At 34.7% G+C, this 18,793-nt stretch overlaps 1 protein-coding gene and 1 long non-coding RNA gene across 2 annotated transcripts in view; one reads left to right on the top strand and one right to left on the bottom strand.

Annotated features, from left to right (window-relative positions):
• The window catches only part of LOC137622302 (uncharacterized), a 333,069-nt gene that overhangs the window by 32,633 nt on the left and 281,643 nt on the right, over positions 1–18,793 (top strand). The window lies entirely within an intron of this gene.
• On the bottom strand, positions 3,288–6,354 carry LOC137622150 (uncharacterized). The gene is made up of 4 exons (XM_068352586.1): positions 6,302–6,354; positions 3,901–4,039; positions 3,532–3,648; positions 3,288–3,395 (listed from the first exon to the last, which is right to left on the bottom strand). The coding sequence occupies exons 1-4, from the start codon at positions 6,352–6,354 to the stop codon at positions 3,288–3,290; spliced, it is 417 nt and encodes a 138-aa protein (XP_068208687.1).

Genomic DNA, 18,793 nt, shown 5'->3' with positions numbered 1-18,793 from the left:
TTAAGGTTACTTGAGGTGCACTAGACACGAATTGTCTAAGACATTACTTTCCTCTTGGTAATGGTAGAAAAGACTTTAGCTATGGTAAGCAGCTCTTCTGGGAGAGGGTCACTCCAAAATCAAACCATTGTTCTCTGGTCTTGGGTAGTGCCATAGCCTCTGTACCATGGTCTTCCACTGTCTTTGATTAGAGTTCTCTTGCTTTAGGGTACACTCGGGCACAGTCTTCTATCTTGTTTTTCTTCATCTTGTTATATTGAAGTTTTTATATTTTACATATGAAAGGTTTATTTTATTATTATTGTTCTTGAACTGCTTTTGTAGTTTATTTCCTCATTTTCTTTCCTCACTGGGCTATTTTCCCTGTTGGAGCCCTTGGGCTTACAACAATCTATTCACGCTTAGCATAAATCCTTCCAGAGGTAACGGATACAAACTGGAATTAAAAAGATACAACACCACTCAATGTGGTAATTTCTTCACATACAAAATAGCAGATACTTGAAATAGACTCTCAGCTCTACCCAAGAGCAAATGGAGTCTCCTTGAGGATGGACTAAATAGTCTTTGAGACATCAAAAATCCTTGTAACTCTCTCTCTCTCTCTCTCTCTCTCTCTCTCTCTCCTCTCTCTCTCTCTCTCTCTCTCTCTCTCTCTCGTTGCGTAAGATGTTTGTGAAGCGTATTAGATAATAATATTCTTCTGATAAGGATGTTGTTTACCAATTCTTTGTCCAAGGTCTATCTTCATAGCTTCTTTTGCCAATTTAAAAAGTTTTAACATTTCATACCAATTGACAGGAAATAAATCATGCATTTTTTTTACTAATCATGTTTAAGAATTTCTGCGTTTTTTCGAAATTGTTTGAATTAATGCCTACTTGTTTGCCAATTTACTTCAGACTCAAAAATCTTGTGCCTTTTGTATCTTCAAATCAATTTGCCTGCATTATTTATATATTTATTTATTTATTTATTTATTTATTTATTTATTTATTTATCCTTTTCCTTTTACGTTGAAAAGAAGCCTTTGCTCTTTTTAAGAGTCAATGGTCAACTTTGAAATTTCTTGTTACTTGAATGTTTTATTTATTTTTTTTCTATTAATTACTCTTTATCAATTTCAATTTTTGAACAGTTACATTAGAATAATTTTTGACTTCCCCACAAGTTACCTTGAGAATTCTTTTTATCTTAAAATAATTTCGTCTCTTCTATAAGTTTGTTTGGATTTCAGTTGACCCAAGTCACAATTTGTTGTTATTTTTTATAGTCAAAAGGCAATGTTAATTCATGAATATTTGGTATCAATTTAGTCTTTATTCCTTTGATAATGGTTATTGTAAAGGAAAACATGCCTTTAAATTAATATTTCTTTCATAATATAAAATAATCGTCTAAAACGAATATGTATATATCTATTCACAGTTGAAAAATAACTCAAGACTCTAGGAGTTCTGAGTTTAGTCTCTTGAATAGAAGAAATAAAGAATATATATATATATATATATATATATATATATATATATATGTATATATATATATATATATATATATATATATGTGTGTGTGTGTGTGTGTGTGTACTTGTCTGTATATATATATATATATATATATATATATATATATATATAATATATAAATATACACATGTATGCTATATATGCATATACACATTTATTGCATATTATCATCATCAGCCGTTGCTAGTCCACTGCAGGACAAATGCCTCAGCACATGCGTCTTCTGTGCCAATTTTTACAAGCAAATTTTCTTAGTGTGTCAGTCCATCTCTTCTCTTTTTCCCCCTGCTTTTTATTTGCAATCTCTAGCGACCCATTTTTTTTATTCTTCTTGTCTATTTATCATCTGTCATACGCATTACATGTCTTGCTTATGTCCATTTCTTTTTCTTACATATCGTTAGACTATTCTCTACTTTAGTGTGCTCGCTTATCCATGTTCTCAAAGTGTTTGTCCGCCCCATCATTTTTCTTTCCATAGCTCTTTGAGTTATAACTAGGTTAAATTTTAAGGTTTTAGTAAGGCTCCAAGTTTCTGATACATAAGTTAATACTGGTAGGACCATCTGAATAGATATTTTTCTTTTTAAAGAAAATGTAATTTTACTTTTCATTTAATTTAGTTTTCTAAAAGCCCTGTCATCCCATGCTTATCATTTGTTAAATTCCGTCCTCATGTCTTGGGGAAACACTTAATGTACCGTATTATTCATTAACAATCTCTAGAGGTTCGACCATAACCGTTATTTGTTGTCTCTACGTTTTCATTGAACATTGTCCTAGTTTTACTCATATTCATTTTCAGTCCTACATTAATGCTCTATTCAAATATCCTATCCTCCTTTGCAATTCCTCCCATTATCCACTATATAGAAGTTTGTCATTTAGAAATCTTAAGTCGTTAAGGTATACCCATTAATGTTAATTCCTACATTTTCCCAATCTAACTTCTTAAAAACTTCTTAGCATGTTGTGAATAATTTAGGAGAGATGAGGTCTCCTTGCCCAACTCCTTTCTCAATCAGGATTTTCTTACTATATTTATGTAGTTTTAGGATGGATTTACTAGCCGTATAGATATCTTCAAATGTTCTAGCATGATATTCATCTTTTCCTTGTTTTTAAAAGGCTTTCTTTACTGCTGAAGTTTTGATAGAATCAAAACTTTCTCATAGTCTATAAATTCCATACATAGTGGTTAGCCATTCTCTGTTGTTTTCTCCAATTTGTGGTTTAATTACATGGATATGGTCAGGTGTTGAATACCTGCTTATAAAGCCTGTTTCCTCTCTTTGTCGATTTAAGTCTGTCTGTCTTTGTATTTGGCCTAATATTATCTTTGTAAATATTTTATATATTGGTGAGTAAACATCTTGGTCGGTAATTTTTAAAAGTCTTTTGTGTCTACCTTTCTGTAAATCTGTGTAAGGATAAAGTTTTAATGAGGTGGAAAGATAGCCATAATAAATGGTTAAAATTAGGTATTAATTTATTTGCATCATTCAAGAGTTTGTGGTTGGAAAATAAGTCAACAAGAAAATTACAGATGCAAATTGGGTAATCAGTTATTTTATATTTCCCGAATAGTGTTTTTTTATGAATCGTAATTAACAGTTTAAGAATAAAATAAATATTATTTTTGTTTTGTGCAATTGCATCACAATTAGATGTTAAACAGCAAATTGTCTGTTGTTTTTCCACCCCCTCAGGGTATTTGGACTGGAACGTTGCTGTTGTTTTTCTTCTGTTGTTGTTTCTCCTTCATTACATAACGCAGTGTTTTTGCTGGCCCATACTGCAACACAGAGGCTGCTGGGAATCGATTCCTGTGTATTCCCATGGGCCACCGCATACCTGGTAGTATCCGTGGATCTAAAAGGAAAAACGAGTGTGAAAAAGAGTACCTTGTAGCTATGGGTCAAGAAAGTATGGGAGTTATGTGCATTCAAGCAGTTAAAACGTTCTATGGGAGTTATTTGCATTCAAGCAGTTAAAACACTCTACTCACGTAAGAGTTGTGGATCCAGAAGAAGAAGTGGAGGGAAAGCTCGTGACAGAAGGCCTGACCAACTGTGTCGTCTCCCATCATAGCCCAAAGATCTAAGTTGCTTGTGTCCTGGTTCACCTGTAAATAGTACGTAGTGTTAGTTTTATTGTGTGTTAGAAAATGACTTGATTTCCATTTTGTGTAGATTTTCATTGTAAAATATCTTGAGGTGTTGGAGCAAATCTGAGAAAGTTACTCGCTGAAAAAAACTTTGACAAAATTGTTTATTATTTTATTAAGTTACCCATTAAAAAAAAAACAAAGTCTACGTTTTCTTTAATGTGGCTAAATAGAAAATCAGTTTAATGGCAGACTTTAGTAGATATTTACCTCTGTGATACAGCGGTTTTTGCATTGGTCGTGGCTTTCACATGAATCAATTGGCACAGGATCTAGAAGGTAGACCATGTATTCGTTATGAGGAGAGGACACGAACAGGGCACATCTACATACTGCAGGCTCATCTGACCTGTAATAGGGCGTTTAACATTAGCAAAACATCACAGAGCATAAACCCCCTTTTTGTAATGATTTTAGAAATTGTTTAACTGTCTTGTGTCCTTTATAATTGATATTGTGTAATGGTATTATAGTTTATGTTTATGATTTGCATAGAATATTATGAATAGGAAAATGGTTTTTGTATATCAAGGTAAATTATTGTTTGTTATTGCCTTCGTCAAAATAGAAGATTTTTCGAAGGGTATGTATTTACCCCTGTCTATTTTTTAGTTCGTTTGGCTGTCAGTAACTTCACACAAAAACTATCTTACCGATTTTGACCAAACTTGGTAGTCATGTTGGGTATAACCCAAGGATGAATCTGATATTTTGAGCAAAGTACATTAAAGTACAAGTGCATGGCAGTACTTTGAAAATAATCGCAATCATAAGTAAATGGGAAATATTTTGTTGAACAAAAATACACAAAAACTACTTGACCAATTTCAACGAAACTTGGTGCACATATGAGGTATGACCTAAGGACAAGTCCATTAGATTTTGTAGAAAATACATCGAAGTACAAATACGCAGTGGAGTTAAGAGCAAAATAAGACTGCTTGGCATGGTGAAATCATGCTCTCTATTGAGTGGCCCATTATTCAAGAATATATAATCATTTATATGTTCGTGCTAAGTGCTGGTATATTCATTTCTTTGTATCCTATAGCGGGAGAGAGTAAATACGTTATAAAAAATTTGTATTATGCTGTCCCACGAATATTGTGATCACTTTAGGGAGCAGTCAGTATACTATTAACCAGTTGTAATAAAATGTGTCCTATGGTGTCCCCCCACACATTTTGATTACTTTGGGAGCTGTCAGTATACTATTAACCAATTGTATAAAAATGTGTCGTATGGTTTCCCACGAATATTTTGATTTTTAGGGAGCAGTCAGTAGACTATAAACCTAATGAAATGCCTGATAATCTCAACTTTGTAAGAAAAATATATAAATTTTAAACAAGATCGTTTTGAATATAGAATAAATGCGAACCTACCTTCTGTTTGGCTTAGAAAAGTTGACATTTGTTGACCATCGATACTTATAGTTATCATCTGACAACAATAGCTAACGAATTGATATTTTAAAATCTGCAGTTGCTGAATCCCTTAATAGAGATCTAGCTAAACTCAGTGCAAGGTGCAAATTAATGGGCGTGAGGTTGAATCCTAACAAAACTCAAAATATGATTGTAAGTAGGTCGAGGACAGTGGCTCCTCAACATCTGGATCTCAGCATTGATAGTTTCTTTAATTCTGTATGACTTTTTGGTGTGATTCTCGACTGTAAATTTACTTTTAAGACACACATCAGGTCTGTTTCTTCTTCAATTGCACCAAAAATGGCAAATTGAGAAAGCCTTGTAAGATTTTCGGTGATCAATCTATTCTGAAACGTTGTAATTCTTTCATTTTACCTTTTTCCGAGTATTGTTCTCCTTATTGGTCTTCAGCTGCTGATTTTCATCTTAATTTGTCGGAAAGGAACTTACGGTCTATAAAATTTCTTATTCCTGATCTAGATATTAATCTCTGGCACCGTCGTTGAATTAGTTCATTATGCATGTTGCATAAGGTTTTTCATAATTCTGACCATCCTTTACATTCAGATCTTCCAGGGCAGATCCATCCTGTTCTTAATCCTAGGCAGGCAGTTAATTCTAATAGCCAGGCCTTCTCCATCATGAGGCTCAATACTACACAGTATTCTAGAAGTTTATTCCTGCTGTTACCAAGTTGTGGAATGACCTTCTTAATCGGGTAGTTGAATCGGTAGAACTTCAAAAGTTCAAAGTTGTAGCAAATGTTGTTATGTTGAATAGGCTAACTTAAGTCTATTTTTATAGTTTATACATGAAATATTTGTTTTAATGTTGTTACTGTTCTTGAACTATTTTAAACTATTTTAATTGTTCATTGCTTCGCTTGTTGTTTATTTGTTTATTTCCTTTCCTCACTGGGCTATGTTTTCCTGTTGGAGCCATTGGGTTTACAGTATATCATCCTGCTTTTCCAACTAGAGTTGTAACTTAGCTAGTAATAATAATAATAATAATAATAATAATAATAATAATAATAATGATAATGATAATGCTAATGAAAATGATGATAATGATGATGACCTCGATTATGGCTACTTGAGGTAGACTAGACATGAATTGTCTAAAACTTTTAGTTACCCGACTTGCAATAAAACTTGAAAAACAACATAGTCTTAAAATACCTGACATAGACGACGCTACACAGAGCTAGGAGGGACACCAGAGCGAACTTCATCTTCGAGGCTAGATCAGGTTGGTACGGCTGCTTAGTGGCCCGTTGTCCACCTTCTTAAATGGACTGCGAGAGACATTGCGTTAGGTAACTCTCTCTCTCTCTCTCTCTCTCTCTCTCTCTCTCTCTCTCTCTCTCTCTCTCTCTCTCTCTCTCTCTCTCTCTCTCTCACATTTCGATAATGGTGAGATAGACCCGTTATGCAATATGTTTGCGACCAGTTATAGATATATTCATTTTGTGAGACTGTTTTCCAATTCCTTGTGCAAGAGATATGAGCATAATGATAGAGAGAGAGAGAGAGAGAGAGAGAGAGAGAGAGAGAGAGAGAGAGAGAGAGAGAGAGAGAGAGAGAGAGATTACCTGACACATTTTGCCTTCTTAAAAGGATTTCTAAACATAGCATAAGTCCAGATTAGCCCCCAAGTCCCGTCTTTGTTTGCATCTCTTTTTACGTCTTGATTTGCATCTCAGTTTGCGTTTTGATTTGCATCTCTTTTTACGTCCTGAATTGCATCTCGGTTTGCGTCCTGATTTGCATCTCTTTTTACATCTTGATTTGCATCTCTTTTTTACGTCTTTGTTTGCATCTCTTTTTACGTCTTGATTTGCATCTCTTTTTTTTACGTCTTTGTTTGCATCTCTTTTTACGTCTTGATTTGCATATCGGTTTATGCCTTGATTTGCATCTCTTTTTACGTCTTTGTTTACTTCTCTTTTTACATCTTGATTTGCATCTCTGTTTACATCTTGATTTGCATCTCTTTTTACATCTTGATTTGAACCTTTTTTTACATCTTGATTTACATCTCTTTTTACGTCTTTGTTTGCATATCGGTTTACGTCTTGATTTGCATCTCTTTTTACGTCTTGATTTGCATATCTGTTTATGTCTTGATTTGCATCTCTTTTTACGTCTTGATTTGCATCTCTTTTTACGTCTTTGTTTGCATCTCTTTTTACGTCTTGAATTTCATATCGGTTTACGTCTTGATTTGCATCTCTTTTTACGTCTTTGTTTGCTTCTCTTTTTACGTCTTTGCATCTCTTTTTACGTCTTTGTTTGCTTCTCTTTTTACGTCTTTGCATCTCTTTTTACGTCTTGATTTGCTTCTCATTTTACGTCCTTATTTGCATCACGGTTTATGTCTTGAATCGGATCGTTGTTTACATCTTGATTTGCATCTCTTTTTACGTCTTGTTTTCTATCTATTTTTACATCTTGTTTTACATCTTAAGTTCACGGATACTACGAGCTGTATTGAGAATCCTGGGAATACACAGGCAAAGATTCACAGCAGATGCTGTGTTGTGGTGGAGACCATCTAGAACACTGCATTACTCAGAATTAGCAACAGATACACTGAGCCTCTGAGAATTAAAAGCAACTGGTGTAAGAATACAGTTATTTTTTGTATTTTTTGAAGAATATCTTGATTTACGTCTGAAGACGTCACATTTGGCATGACAAGTCATCTTTTCATGATAAAGCTTTGTAACATCTTTTTGTAATTAGACAACACTGTGAGATAAAGTGTTACTTTTCCCTTCAAGTTATGGTTAAGGACTGACGTGTTTTACTTGAGACAGCAAGTGACTTTCCTTATCTGGACGTATTTATTTCCTGAGACAGCAAGGGACTTTCCCTATCTGGATGTATTTTTCTGAGACAACAAGTGACTTTCCCTGTCTGGACGTATTTATTTCCTTAGACAGCAAGCGACTTTGCTTATCTGAATATATTTTTCCCTGAGACAGGAAGTAACTTAACCTGTCTTTGATATACAAGCAATTTTTTCAATACATGCAGCAAATGCTTAAAATTTGCATATTGTTATAGCTTTGTTTGATTTTGTAACAGAATTTGATATAGTTTTGTATCTATATATGGATTAGAGGTTATATGAATAATGTACATTATTTGTAATTGTATTTTCATAAAAGATGAAATATAAATGTCATGAAATTACAGTTGACTTGAATGCACATAATTCGAATGCAATCGTAATTGCAGATCAGAGAAATTTCATGAAATCACAGTTGACTTGAATGCGTTCTGACTTATGGTAAGATAAGTAAAACACAAATTCCTCCTCCTCCTCCTCCTCTCTCTCTCTCTCTCTCTCTCTCTCTCTCTCTCTCTCTCTCTCTCTCTCTCTCTCTCTCTCTCTCTCTCTCTCTCTCTCTCTCTCTCAAAAGAGAGAGTTTTTGAAAAAGTTAACCAGAACAGGACTTACATAGAATTGATTGAATATATATATACTGTATATATATATATATATATATATATATATATATATATATATATATATATATATATATATATATATATATATATATAATATCTCCGGTCATGTTCATCTCTCCATCCCTTGCGTAGCGAAGAAGGAGTAGTCATACCCTAATGAGAGTGGATGCGTGTGTTTGTGTAACTGTCATTTTTGACGGGTCGCGTACACTAGTATATAATTTTGACGGACAGCATCTGTGTCTCTGAGAAAAGGGTTAAGGAAGAGAGATTGAAGGACTGATAAAAAACACTGAAAAGACACTGAAGTAGGGTGGGAAAAGTCACACGAAAATGAAGAGTCTACGGCGATTGAGCACATAGGGGGAAGAGAGCCTCTCACGATAAGGAAATTAGGTAAGAGGTCAACCTAGAAGGGCCGCGGGAGGCCTGCAGAAGATGCGGGGACCCAGGAAGGTCATGGCAGAGATATTCTTAAGTGTTGTTGTTGTTGTTGTTGGTGTTGTCGTCGTCGTTGTTGTTGTTGTTGTTGTTGTTGGAGGTTAACCTCCTGGCTAGTACAGTGGTAACGTGTTTGCCTAGCATTTCGCATGGCAAGAGATCGATCCCCGCCCAGGACCGTGAGTTTAAGCTGTTTACTGGGGAGGCTACTGCTGTGGTAGGGCACCACAGTGGGGGGTTGGGCTTGCCCGGCTAACGTTCTGGTGAGCATCTCTTCTGATGGAACCGGAGCTGAAACCAGTCACCTTTAACCCTTTAACCTGAATCATTGAATGTGTATCATAGTAACAATGGAGGAATGGTTTTTGCTCATACAGCATCCATATTGTTTACAACGCATCCACAAGTCTATAATTACTGCCACATCCTTCCTCAGCACCTATATTGCTTAATTAGAAAGGATACAGCAATGTATTGCAAATCCACTCATAAATTGGTGATTTTAATGATAACTTTAATTTGACTTTATAGGTTAAAGTAGGGATTAAGTACTTGGTAGTTAGTCAATGGCTGTGGTTGTAATTAAAGAGGGTTTGGAAGGAGGACGAGGGTCGGGTAGCAACCTCCAAACAAAATTGATAGACATGTATATGTATATATAGGTTGTTTATATAATACACACACACACACACACACACACATATATATATATATATATATATATATATATATATATATATGCGTATATTTACATACACATATGACCGGCATGCATATATACATACTATATGTATATTTTTACAATATCTATTTATCTATCGATATGAACAATATATATTTGTACACACATGTATTCTTATATACAGTAAATATACAATATATGAAATACATATATCTATTTATCTATCTTTACACATATATAAGGCAGTAGGCTGGCCAGGGCACGACTCACCCGTTGAGATACTGCGGCTAGAGAGTTATGGCGTCCTTTGACTGGCCAAACAGTACTACATTGGATCCTTCACCCTGGTTACGGTTCACTTACCTGTTAACTACAAATACACCGAATGGTCTTTACTTACTTTACTTTACTTTGATGGCTGCTTTTCCTGTCCCATACAGCAGGGGAACCCCACTCTCTACAGGACCTCCACTGTCGTTTTACCTTGTTCGTTCAAAGTATTCAACGTTTCATATCGCGTATTGTTCATTTACTGTTAAATCGTCACTGTCAAAGGACTCATGAAATAAGAAAGTCTTCAGTTTCCCCTCGAAAGCCTTAATGTCTTCAATCATTAGAATGTATCGTGGGAGCTTATTATATAGTCTCTGAGCCGCATATTTAAAGGCTCTGGAGCCTAAAGTAGACATAAATCTAGGTTCCAACAGTTTCAAACCATCTGTAACTATTCTCGTGTCGACACGATTTGTTGGCAGCGCAATATGTAGCAGTTCTAATAAGTATTTTGGACGCCCGGTTCTGATAACTTGGTGGGTTATTGTACATATTTTAAATTCAATTCTCGCTTTAATCGGCAGCCAGTGTAAATCGATTATTATAGGGGTGATCCTTTCTCTAGGTGGGACACCTTTTATCAGTCTTGCTCCTCTGTTTATTATGTTTTGTAATTTCTTCAGTTGCACTTTTGGTAAATTGTAATAGATAGAGTTGCAGTAGTCAATCCTGGTAATAACACAGTTTATCGCAAGTTTCTTTACAGAATTTTCATCCAGGTACTATTTTATAAACGCAGTATTTCTTAGATGATAACCAGCGGTTTTTATTACATTATGGGCATTTAGAGATAGGTTACAGTCAAGAAATACACCTAGATCTCGAACTTTACTAGATATCGGCACCGAGTCATTATTTATGTTCATTTGAATATCACCCAAGTTTCTCACGCTGTTTCTCTTGCCCACCACCATGAATTCAGTTTTGTTCTCATTTAATTTTAGTTGCTTAAATGTCATCCATTCTCTAACACTAACAAGGATTCAGTTTAGAGTTTCAGTAGTGTCTTGTATATCATTTATGGAGAAGTAAAATTGCGTGTCATCTGCCATGCCTTTGTAGCATTTTCGATAGACCAATAGTATAGATGTAGAATAAGGTTGGGCCAAGTACACTCCCCTGGGGTACCCCTCTGTTTAAGGGTTCATATAATGAATAAGAGTTTCCAATTTGTACACAGTAATTTCTACCAACTAAGTAGACTTTTAGGTATTCTTTTAGGCCCTATTTACATATTCTCCCCTTTCCTGACAACACCTGACAACACTGAGATTACCAAATAATTCTCCTTCACCCAAGGGGTTAGCTACTGCAATATAAGTGTTCAGTGGTTACTTTCCTCTTCGTAAAGGTAGAAGAGAATCTTTAGCTATGGTAAGCAGCTCTTCTAGGAGAAGGACACTCCAAAATCAAACCATTGTTCTCTAGCCTTGGGTAGTGCCATAGCCTCTGTACCATTGTCTTCTACTGTCTCTGGTTTACTTGAGGGGACACTCGGCTACACTATTCTGTCTAATTTTTCTTCTTCTTGTTTTGTTAAAGTTTTTTTTTATAGTTTATTAAGGAAATATTTATTTTAATGTTACTCTTCTTAGAATATTTTATTTTTCCTTGTTTCCTTCCCTCACAGGGTTATTTTCCCCGTTAGAGGCCCCGGGCTTATAGCATCCTGCTTTTCCAACTAGGGTTGTAACTTAGCAAGTAATGATAATGAAACTTGAGTTTTCTCTTGTATCCACGTTGCTCTATTTCTGTTTTTTTAGTGTTATTTCCATCATTATTCTTTCCATTGCTCCTTGAGTTGTAACTAGCTTATGATCTAACGCTTTAAAAAGGCTCCACGTTTCTGACCATCTGATTAAGTACTTTTTTTAGAGAAACGGGCATTTTACTCTTCATAATCTCATTTTCTTTACCAAGTGCTCTTCATTCCAGATATATATATATATATATATATATATATATAATATATATATATATATATATATATATATATATATATAAATGATGGATGCTGATTATTTTCATATTTTGACTGTACAACCGTCTCAACTAATGTTTCTTAATGTGGGTTACTCTATTTTTTCGCTTATTAATATTTCTAGTTTTGTTATTTGATATACTTTCTTTGAGAGAGAGAGAGAGAGGAGAGAGAGAGAGAGAGAGAGAGAGAGAGAGAGAGAGAGAGAGAGATTCAGTAATCTTGCCTGTTTCCTACACCATTATATTCTTTTGTTATCATTATCTCAATACCGTAGAAAAGTGCCCTCAGTGCACCTCATGCAGAGCACTGTATGCATTACTAATGAGTCTTTGCTGTCTGTCATCGGTCTCTAGCTGCACCCACTGATTTTCTTTCTACTTCCGAATGGTCTTCTCAGCTCCAACGCTTGAACTTAAGGCTAAAATAAGCTCTGTTCTTTGTTTGTCAGTCTGCCTTCCAGCATTATCAAATTGAGGTTTCGTTGCATCAAGGGACCGTTATTTTTTGAATTGGTTTTAAAAATAACGGTTAATCTATGACCTTGAATCATTATTTATAGCATAAGTGATATATTGTATCTTTTATCAGCCTTGAAGGTTTAAAGACCTCTCATGAATTGCAGAGACAAGGGACAGTGACATTGCCCTAGCAGGCAGGGCAATGCCCTAGAGACTGACCATATATCATATCAGTGTCCAAGCTCCATCTTTATCCAAGATAGGACCAGGAAGGGCCAGGTAATGGCTGCTGATGATTCAGCAGGTAGACCTTATAGGCTCCCCCAAATCCATCATCCTTAGCTCACAAGGATGGTGAGGCTGCAGACACTAGAGGAACTAACGCGGTTGAGTGGGGCTCGAACCCTAGTCTGGCGATCTCCATGTAGACATGTTACCTATGAAGACACAACAACCCTATTCTATCTCTTTTATTATCCTTTGGCTTATTTTATTTTAATTTTTATTATATATTTTTTCTTTGCTAGAATGTATTGGAGAGGGCGCGTCAGGCAACCGACCCTTTAATGTAAGGATAACTTCGGGAAAGAAGATTTATTTTATTTCTATTTTTATTAAAAAGATACATATTTGTCGTTGCCGCGTTCGTTGTCCTTTAGCTGCACCTTTGTTGTTGTTATTATTATTATTATTATTATTATTATTATTATTATTTTTAATATTATTATTATTATTATTATTATTATTATTATTATTATTATTATTATTATTATTTTTAATATTATTATTATTATTTTTAATATCATTGTTATTATTACTATTATTATCTATTATTATTATTATTATTATTATTATTATTATTTTTTTTTTAATATTATCATTATTATTATTATTATCTATTATTATTATTATTATTTTTAATATTATCATTGTTATTATTATTATTATCTATTATTATTATTATTATTATTATTATTATTAATAATTAGGCTACAACCCTAGTTGGAAAAACAGGACAATATAATCCCGAAGGTTCCAACAGGGAAAAGAATAGCTCAGTGAGGAAAAGAAATAAGGAAATACATAAATCATATGAAAAGGGATGAATCAAGAAAATTAAATATCTTAAGATCAGTATGAAATGTTAAAATAGATCTGTCATGTATAAACTATGAAGAGAGGGTCAGTCTGTTCATTACAAAAGAAAATACATTTGCTGCAAGTTTGAACTTTTGATGTACAGTTGGCTTTATTAATTCTGGTACACTCCATGGGAAGCTAAAGCGACGTCGGTGTACTGGAATTTAATGAAGCCAACTGTACCAGCGATTCAGCAGCATGTCCTTCTAATTGGGGGTGTGGGGGGAAGTGGTTGGGGTTTGGTGAGGGGGTTTGGGGGAGTTTTGAAGTACAGTTGGCTTCATTAATGTCGGTACACTCCATGGGAAGCTAAAGCGACGTCGGCGTACTGGAATTAATGAAGCCAACTGTACTAATGATTCAGCAGCATGTCTTTCTAATTGGGGGTGTGGGGGTTGTGGTTGGGGGTCGATGAGGGGGTTTGGGGGACTTTGGAAGTACAGTTAGCTTCATTAATTCTGGTACACTCCATGGGAAGCTAAAGTGACGTAGGTGTACTGGAATTAATGAAGCCAACTGTACCAATGATTCAGCAGAATGTCCTTCTAATTCGGGGTGTGGGGGGGGGGGGTTTGGGGGACTTTGGAAGTACAGTTGGCTTCATTAATTCCGGTACACTCCAGGGAAAGCTAAAGTGACGTCGGTGTACTGGAATGATTAAAGCCAACTGTACCAACGATTCAGCAGCATGTCCTTCTAATTGGGGGGGGGGGAGGGTTGTTTGGTTGGGGGTTGGTTAGGGGGTTTGGGGGTAAGGAAGGGGCGGGGTTGGAGGGGGGGGGGTGGAAGAAAACTCCATTCTTATTTAACCATATTTATTGAACCAATGAATACATAAGCAGACGGGGTAGGCGTTTTTTTTGATGCCCCGCATCGAGAGAATTAGAACATGTGTTAGTTACAGCGACACACACAAAAGGCTGTTGTTGGAGAACTGCCCACAAGGCCAATAGTTTAGATTATGGTCCCTTTAATTCATCATCATCATCATTACTTCTACTTCTGCTCCATCTTCTTCTTCTTCTTCGTTTTACATAATCGGTTTACGTAATTTTGGTCAGGAACGTCGGGATGTGTTAGCTTCGATGCATTCGAAAATGAATGCCGTTAGAGGAGTGACTCGTTGTTAAATGGAGGGAGAGCTTTGCCAAGGATGTTGGCCATCTCCCTCTTGTAGTCTAGAGTGCCGACTCGCTAAATCTCAATGAATTATGTATTTATCTTAACGTGATAACACATCCCACGGCTGACACATCGAGTCAAAACATGGGCAAAACCAGTCTGTAAAGGTTCGACAAAAATCATTTATTTATTTTTTTTTTTTTTAGTTTTTCGTTTTTTTTTTTTTCAACAAAAGTGATGGACCTATTTTAAGCTATTCTTTTCCAAAGAGTCGAGAAAAAAATATTTAACTTAAAATGTTAGAATTTTATTTTACATCTTCAAAAACCCTCAAAGACTTCAAGGGAAAATTGGAGGTAGTTCATATTTGTAAATGAATATTTAAATAATTATTTTTATAAAACTGTGAAGGTTAATGAGAGGTATTTAAAGTTTATTGTCATAAGGCAAAATTATTATTAACATAATGAGTTTTTTTATTAATGAATAAGGAAGTTTTAACATGAAATGTATGTGTTACTATTGAAGTATTTTAGACAGTTGATATAATATCTCAGTAAATTATCTATTTTTTAATATTTATAAGGTAAAATTACTTACGAACATCAACAGTTAATTATCTTTAATTGAGATCGTAATTGTATTATCATTAACAATTATTTGACATAATTTAAGATAAAGATGAATGATCAAGATAATTCCAATGAAAGTTTTAAGATAAAGATGAATGATTAAGATAATTCTAATGAAAATTTTAAGATAAAGATGAATGATTTAGATAATTTCAATGAAAAATTATTAAGGAAATAGTTGACAAATAATAAAGATTTTTAAAAAAATTGTCTTTAAGATAGAGTGAAATATGTATTTTTCTTGACTCCAAGGAAACCCTTTAAGCTATAGCTATCTCTATATACATACGTACATACATACATACATAAATAAATGAATAAATACGAATACATATCGTGTATTTTACACTATAGGCTTGGCTTTGAAGTGACACATGCGGTCTTATACACACTGCATAAAATTTTTTTTTCTGCAAAACCCAAAATTCCGACTAGATTCCTACAAGCAGAAAGGAACAATTAAAATGAATAACTATCGCTTTTTGAATAACTATCGCTATTTACAGTAATGATAAACAACGTAATGGACAATAACACAACATCTTCTAACATTCGTATTATGTTTCCGAAATGAACTTAGGTCATAACACAACGACAATTGACCTTTTTCACTGGGTGATGCACAAGTTGTCACTCTGGGGTTAATTTGCGGGAAATTAAGTCTGGTTGCGAGCTTGAATTTTGTTTACTCAGGTGAAGGGATTAATGTCTCGATTTTTAAAGGGTAAACAGGGACCTTGTTGTATATATATATATATATATATATATATATATATATATATATATATATATATATATATATACATATATATATATATATATATATATATATATATATATATATATATATATATATATATATATATATATACATACACATTTATATACATATACAAATAGACGTTAATATATATACGTATATATATGTATATATATATATATATATATATATATATATATATATATATATATATATATATATATATATATATATCTATATATATATATTTAGTTTTTGTATTTTTGTGATACTGAAATGTCATATCTTTGTTAAGTCGATTGTATGAAATCCAGGAACTGTATGGTAATGTTGAAAAAGTTCTGAAAAGGTGAGATATGTAAAACTAAAGTAGATTTCTTTATATTATATTTCCATTGTTTAATATAATTTAATCCCTGTAAATAATATGCAATCTAAGCATTTTTTTCTTGTTTATTTCAACTTTGGTATTTATTGGTATTTTCACGTTTATCATTTTATACGTTTCTTCTGAAAGAAAGAAATCTTTAGCAGCCAAAGTTTTGGGCTAATTCTAACCCTAAACGAGTGGTTCATCGTCTTCGACTAGTAAACAAACACTCGAGACTAATAATAATAATAAAGATTACCCACCCTACTCAACCAATGATCCTCTGAAAAGGAAGGAGATATATCAGCGTTATACCAGCGTTGCCACTATCATAGGCTAAAGCTATTTTTATTGTACGTCCTGTCGCGAACAAACGAAACTGGTACCTTCGTTCCGCTTTGAAACCATCTCCAGCAGTCTGCTCTACGGAAAGCTAAAGGAACGAATGCTAGATTAAAATGAGGTCGCAAATGAAACCAGCAAAAAAGCTGAGGTCGCAACTGAAGCAAGGTCGTTGGGTCAAGACAGAATAAGCATTCGCAAAGAGCAGGTCTATTTCCTCAGGGCTTGCTCGCTAGTGCAACTCTCTGGAAGACATTAAGGGTTTAACCTTAGCTTTTTTTCATCTACGTTTGTTGTTTGCCTCTTCTCCTCCTTCCCTTCCAGTTCTCCTTCCATTTCTCTACGGTATTTTCCTCTCCTAGCACCTCCTTTAGTTATCACTACGTCCACCTCAGAGATATTTTTGTCGGGTTGAGCTCCTAGACCACGTGATCTTCGCTAGTGGGTATCTGTGATTTCCGATCAATTCTAAACCTACCCTTTTCGTGTGACACGTCTAGGGTTTTAGGACAAACTGCGAGATTTGTAAAAGACCCGATTTATCGTTTATTCTTTGGTAGATTTATCACAGGCAAAGTGGTTATATGAAAGGTCGGTCGGTCGATGACAGTTCTTTACATATTTTTAGTTCCAGTTCGTTAACCTCTTGACTTTTACAAATAGATCGACCACAAAAGTACCACTAGTTAAGCCTCTGCCGGCAGTTGTAATTCTTCTTCATTTCCCTTCTTATCCACATCTCAGTACTGCCAATTTTGGGAAGATTCCTTCTCAATCTGGCAGCTCTGATGGTTATTGCTAAATCTTCTTAGACAGCTAACCCTCCAATATTTATTGTTCTCTTTGGTGAAGATTTATTTGTTTTACCACTATCAAGCGGAAGCAGCAGCAATAGCTTATACGGATTTAGAATAAATATCTGACTCTATAGAACTTTGGCACAAAAAATTAAATTCTTTTTTATTAACCTGTACAGTTTCTACACATAAGAGGGTGTGGAAAGCGTTCACATGCATGATTTATTGACGTACACAAATGTACACTTCACTATGAACACCAAAAAAGTACACTTACATACACTGGACATTCACGTGCACGACAAAGCTCACAAGTATCTCTTTTAAGTTTTTATATATATATTTTTTTTTTCGCTTAGGTAATAGGCCGGGTGTTTAACTGTTCATAGTCACTGAAATCCATTTCTCCTTGTGATCACATCTGGCATTTCTTTTGAATAGATTTATTGTCCTTATGGATATTTTGAAGGTAACAGGTCTAGAAAATTGTTAATTACTAATTGGTAACCGTCGCTGTTTATAGTGAACAGGTATCAATCGGGGATTCTTGAAATAGAAGCCGACGCGTTGTTGATCTTCAGGGTAGATGGGGCTGATGTGCCTCCCTTTGACCCCTAAAATGGTTATTTTAGGGGACGATGCTTTTCAGGGAGGCAAAAGTTGCCTTCAGGACATCAAAGCTGCATATTTACAAACACTGAGATACAGAAATACACATGCGATAGAGTTTGCGCGCACACAGACACCGACAAACATGTCCACAGAAACATTCGGGCACACAGAAATACGTTCATATTAACAGACAGTAACATAAGACAGGATCATATTCCCAAGGATATCTGTAGCAAGAACTCAGGGGTTGGTACGCCTGTCTTCAACACTATTCCCAATCTTTCAGACCACACATTCATACTTAGATACCTCCCCTAATCGTTAACTCAATAACGCAGGGGTTGGTACCATTGCTTTCAACACAGTTGCCAACCTTTCAGACCACACATTCGTACTTAGATACCTCCCCTAATCGTTAACTCAGTAACGCAGGAGTTGGTACCATTGCTTTCAACACAATTGCCAACCTTTCAGACGACTAATTCATACACAAGGTACTTCCCTTAATCCTTATATTAAGA

The sequence above is a fragment of the Palaemon carinicauda genome, chromosome 29 (genome assembly GCF_036898095.1).
Source record: "Palaemon carinicauda isolate YSFRI2023 chromosome 29, ASM3689809v2, whole genome shotgun sequence".
NCBI lineage: Eukaryota > Metazoa > Arthropoda > Malacostraca > Decapoda > Palaemonidae > Palaemon > Palaemon carinicauda.
The sequence above is the reverse complement of the archived record's forward strand: the minus strand, read 5'-3'. Positions and strand labels throughout refer to the sequence as shown.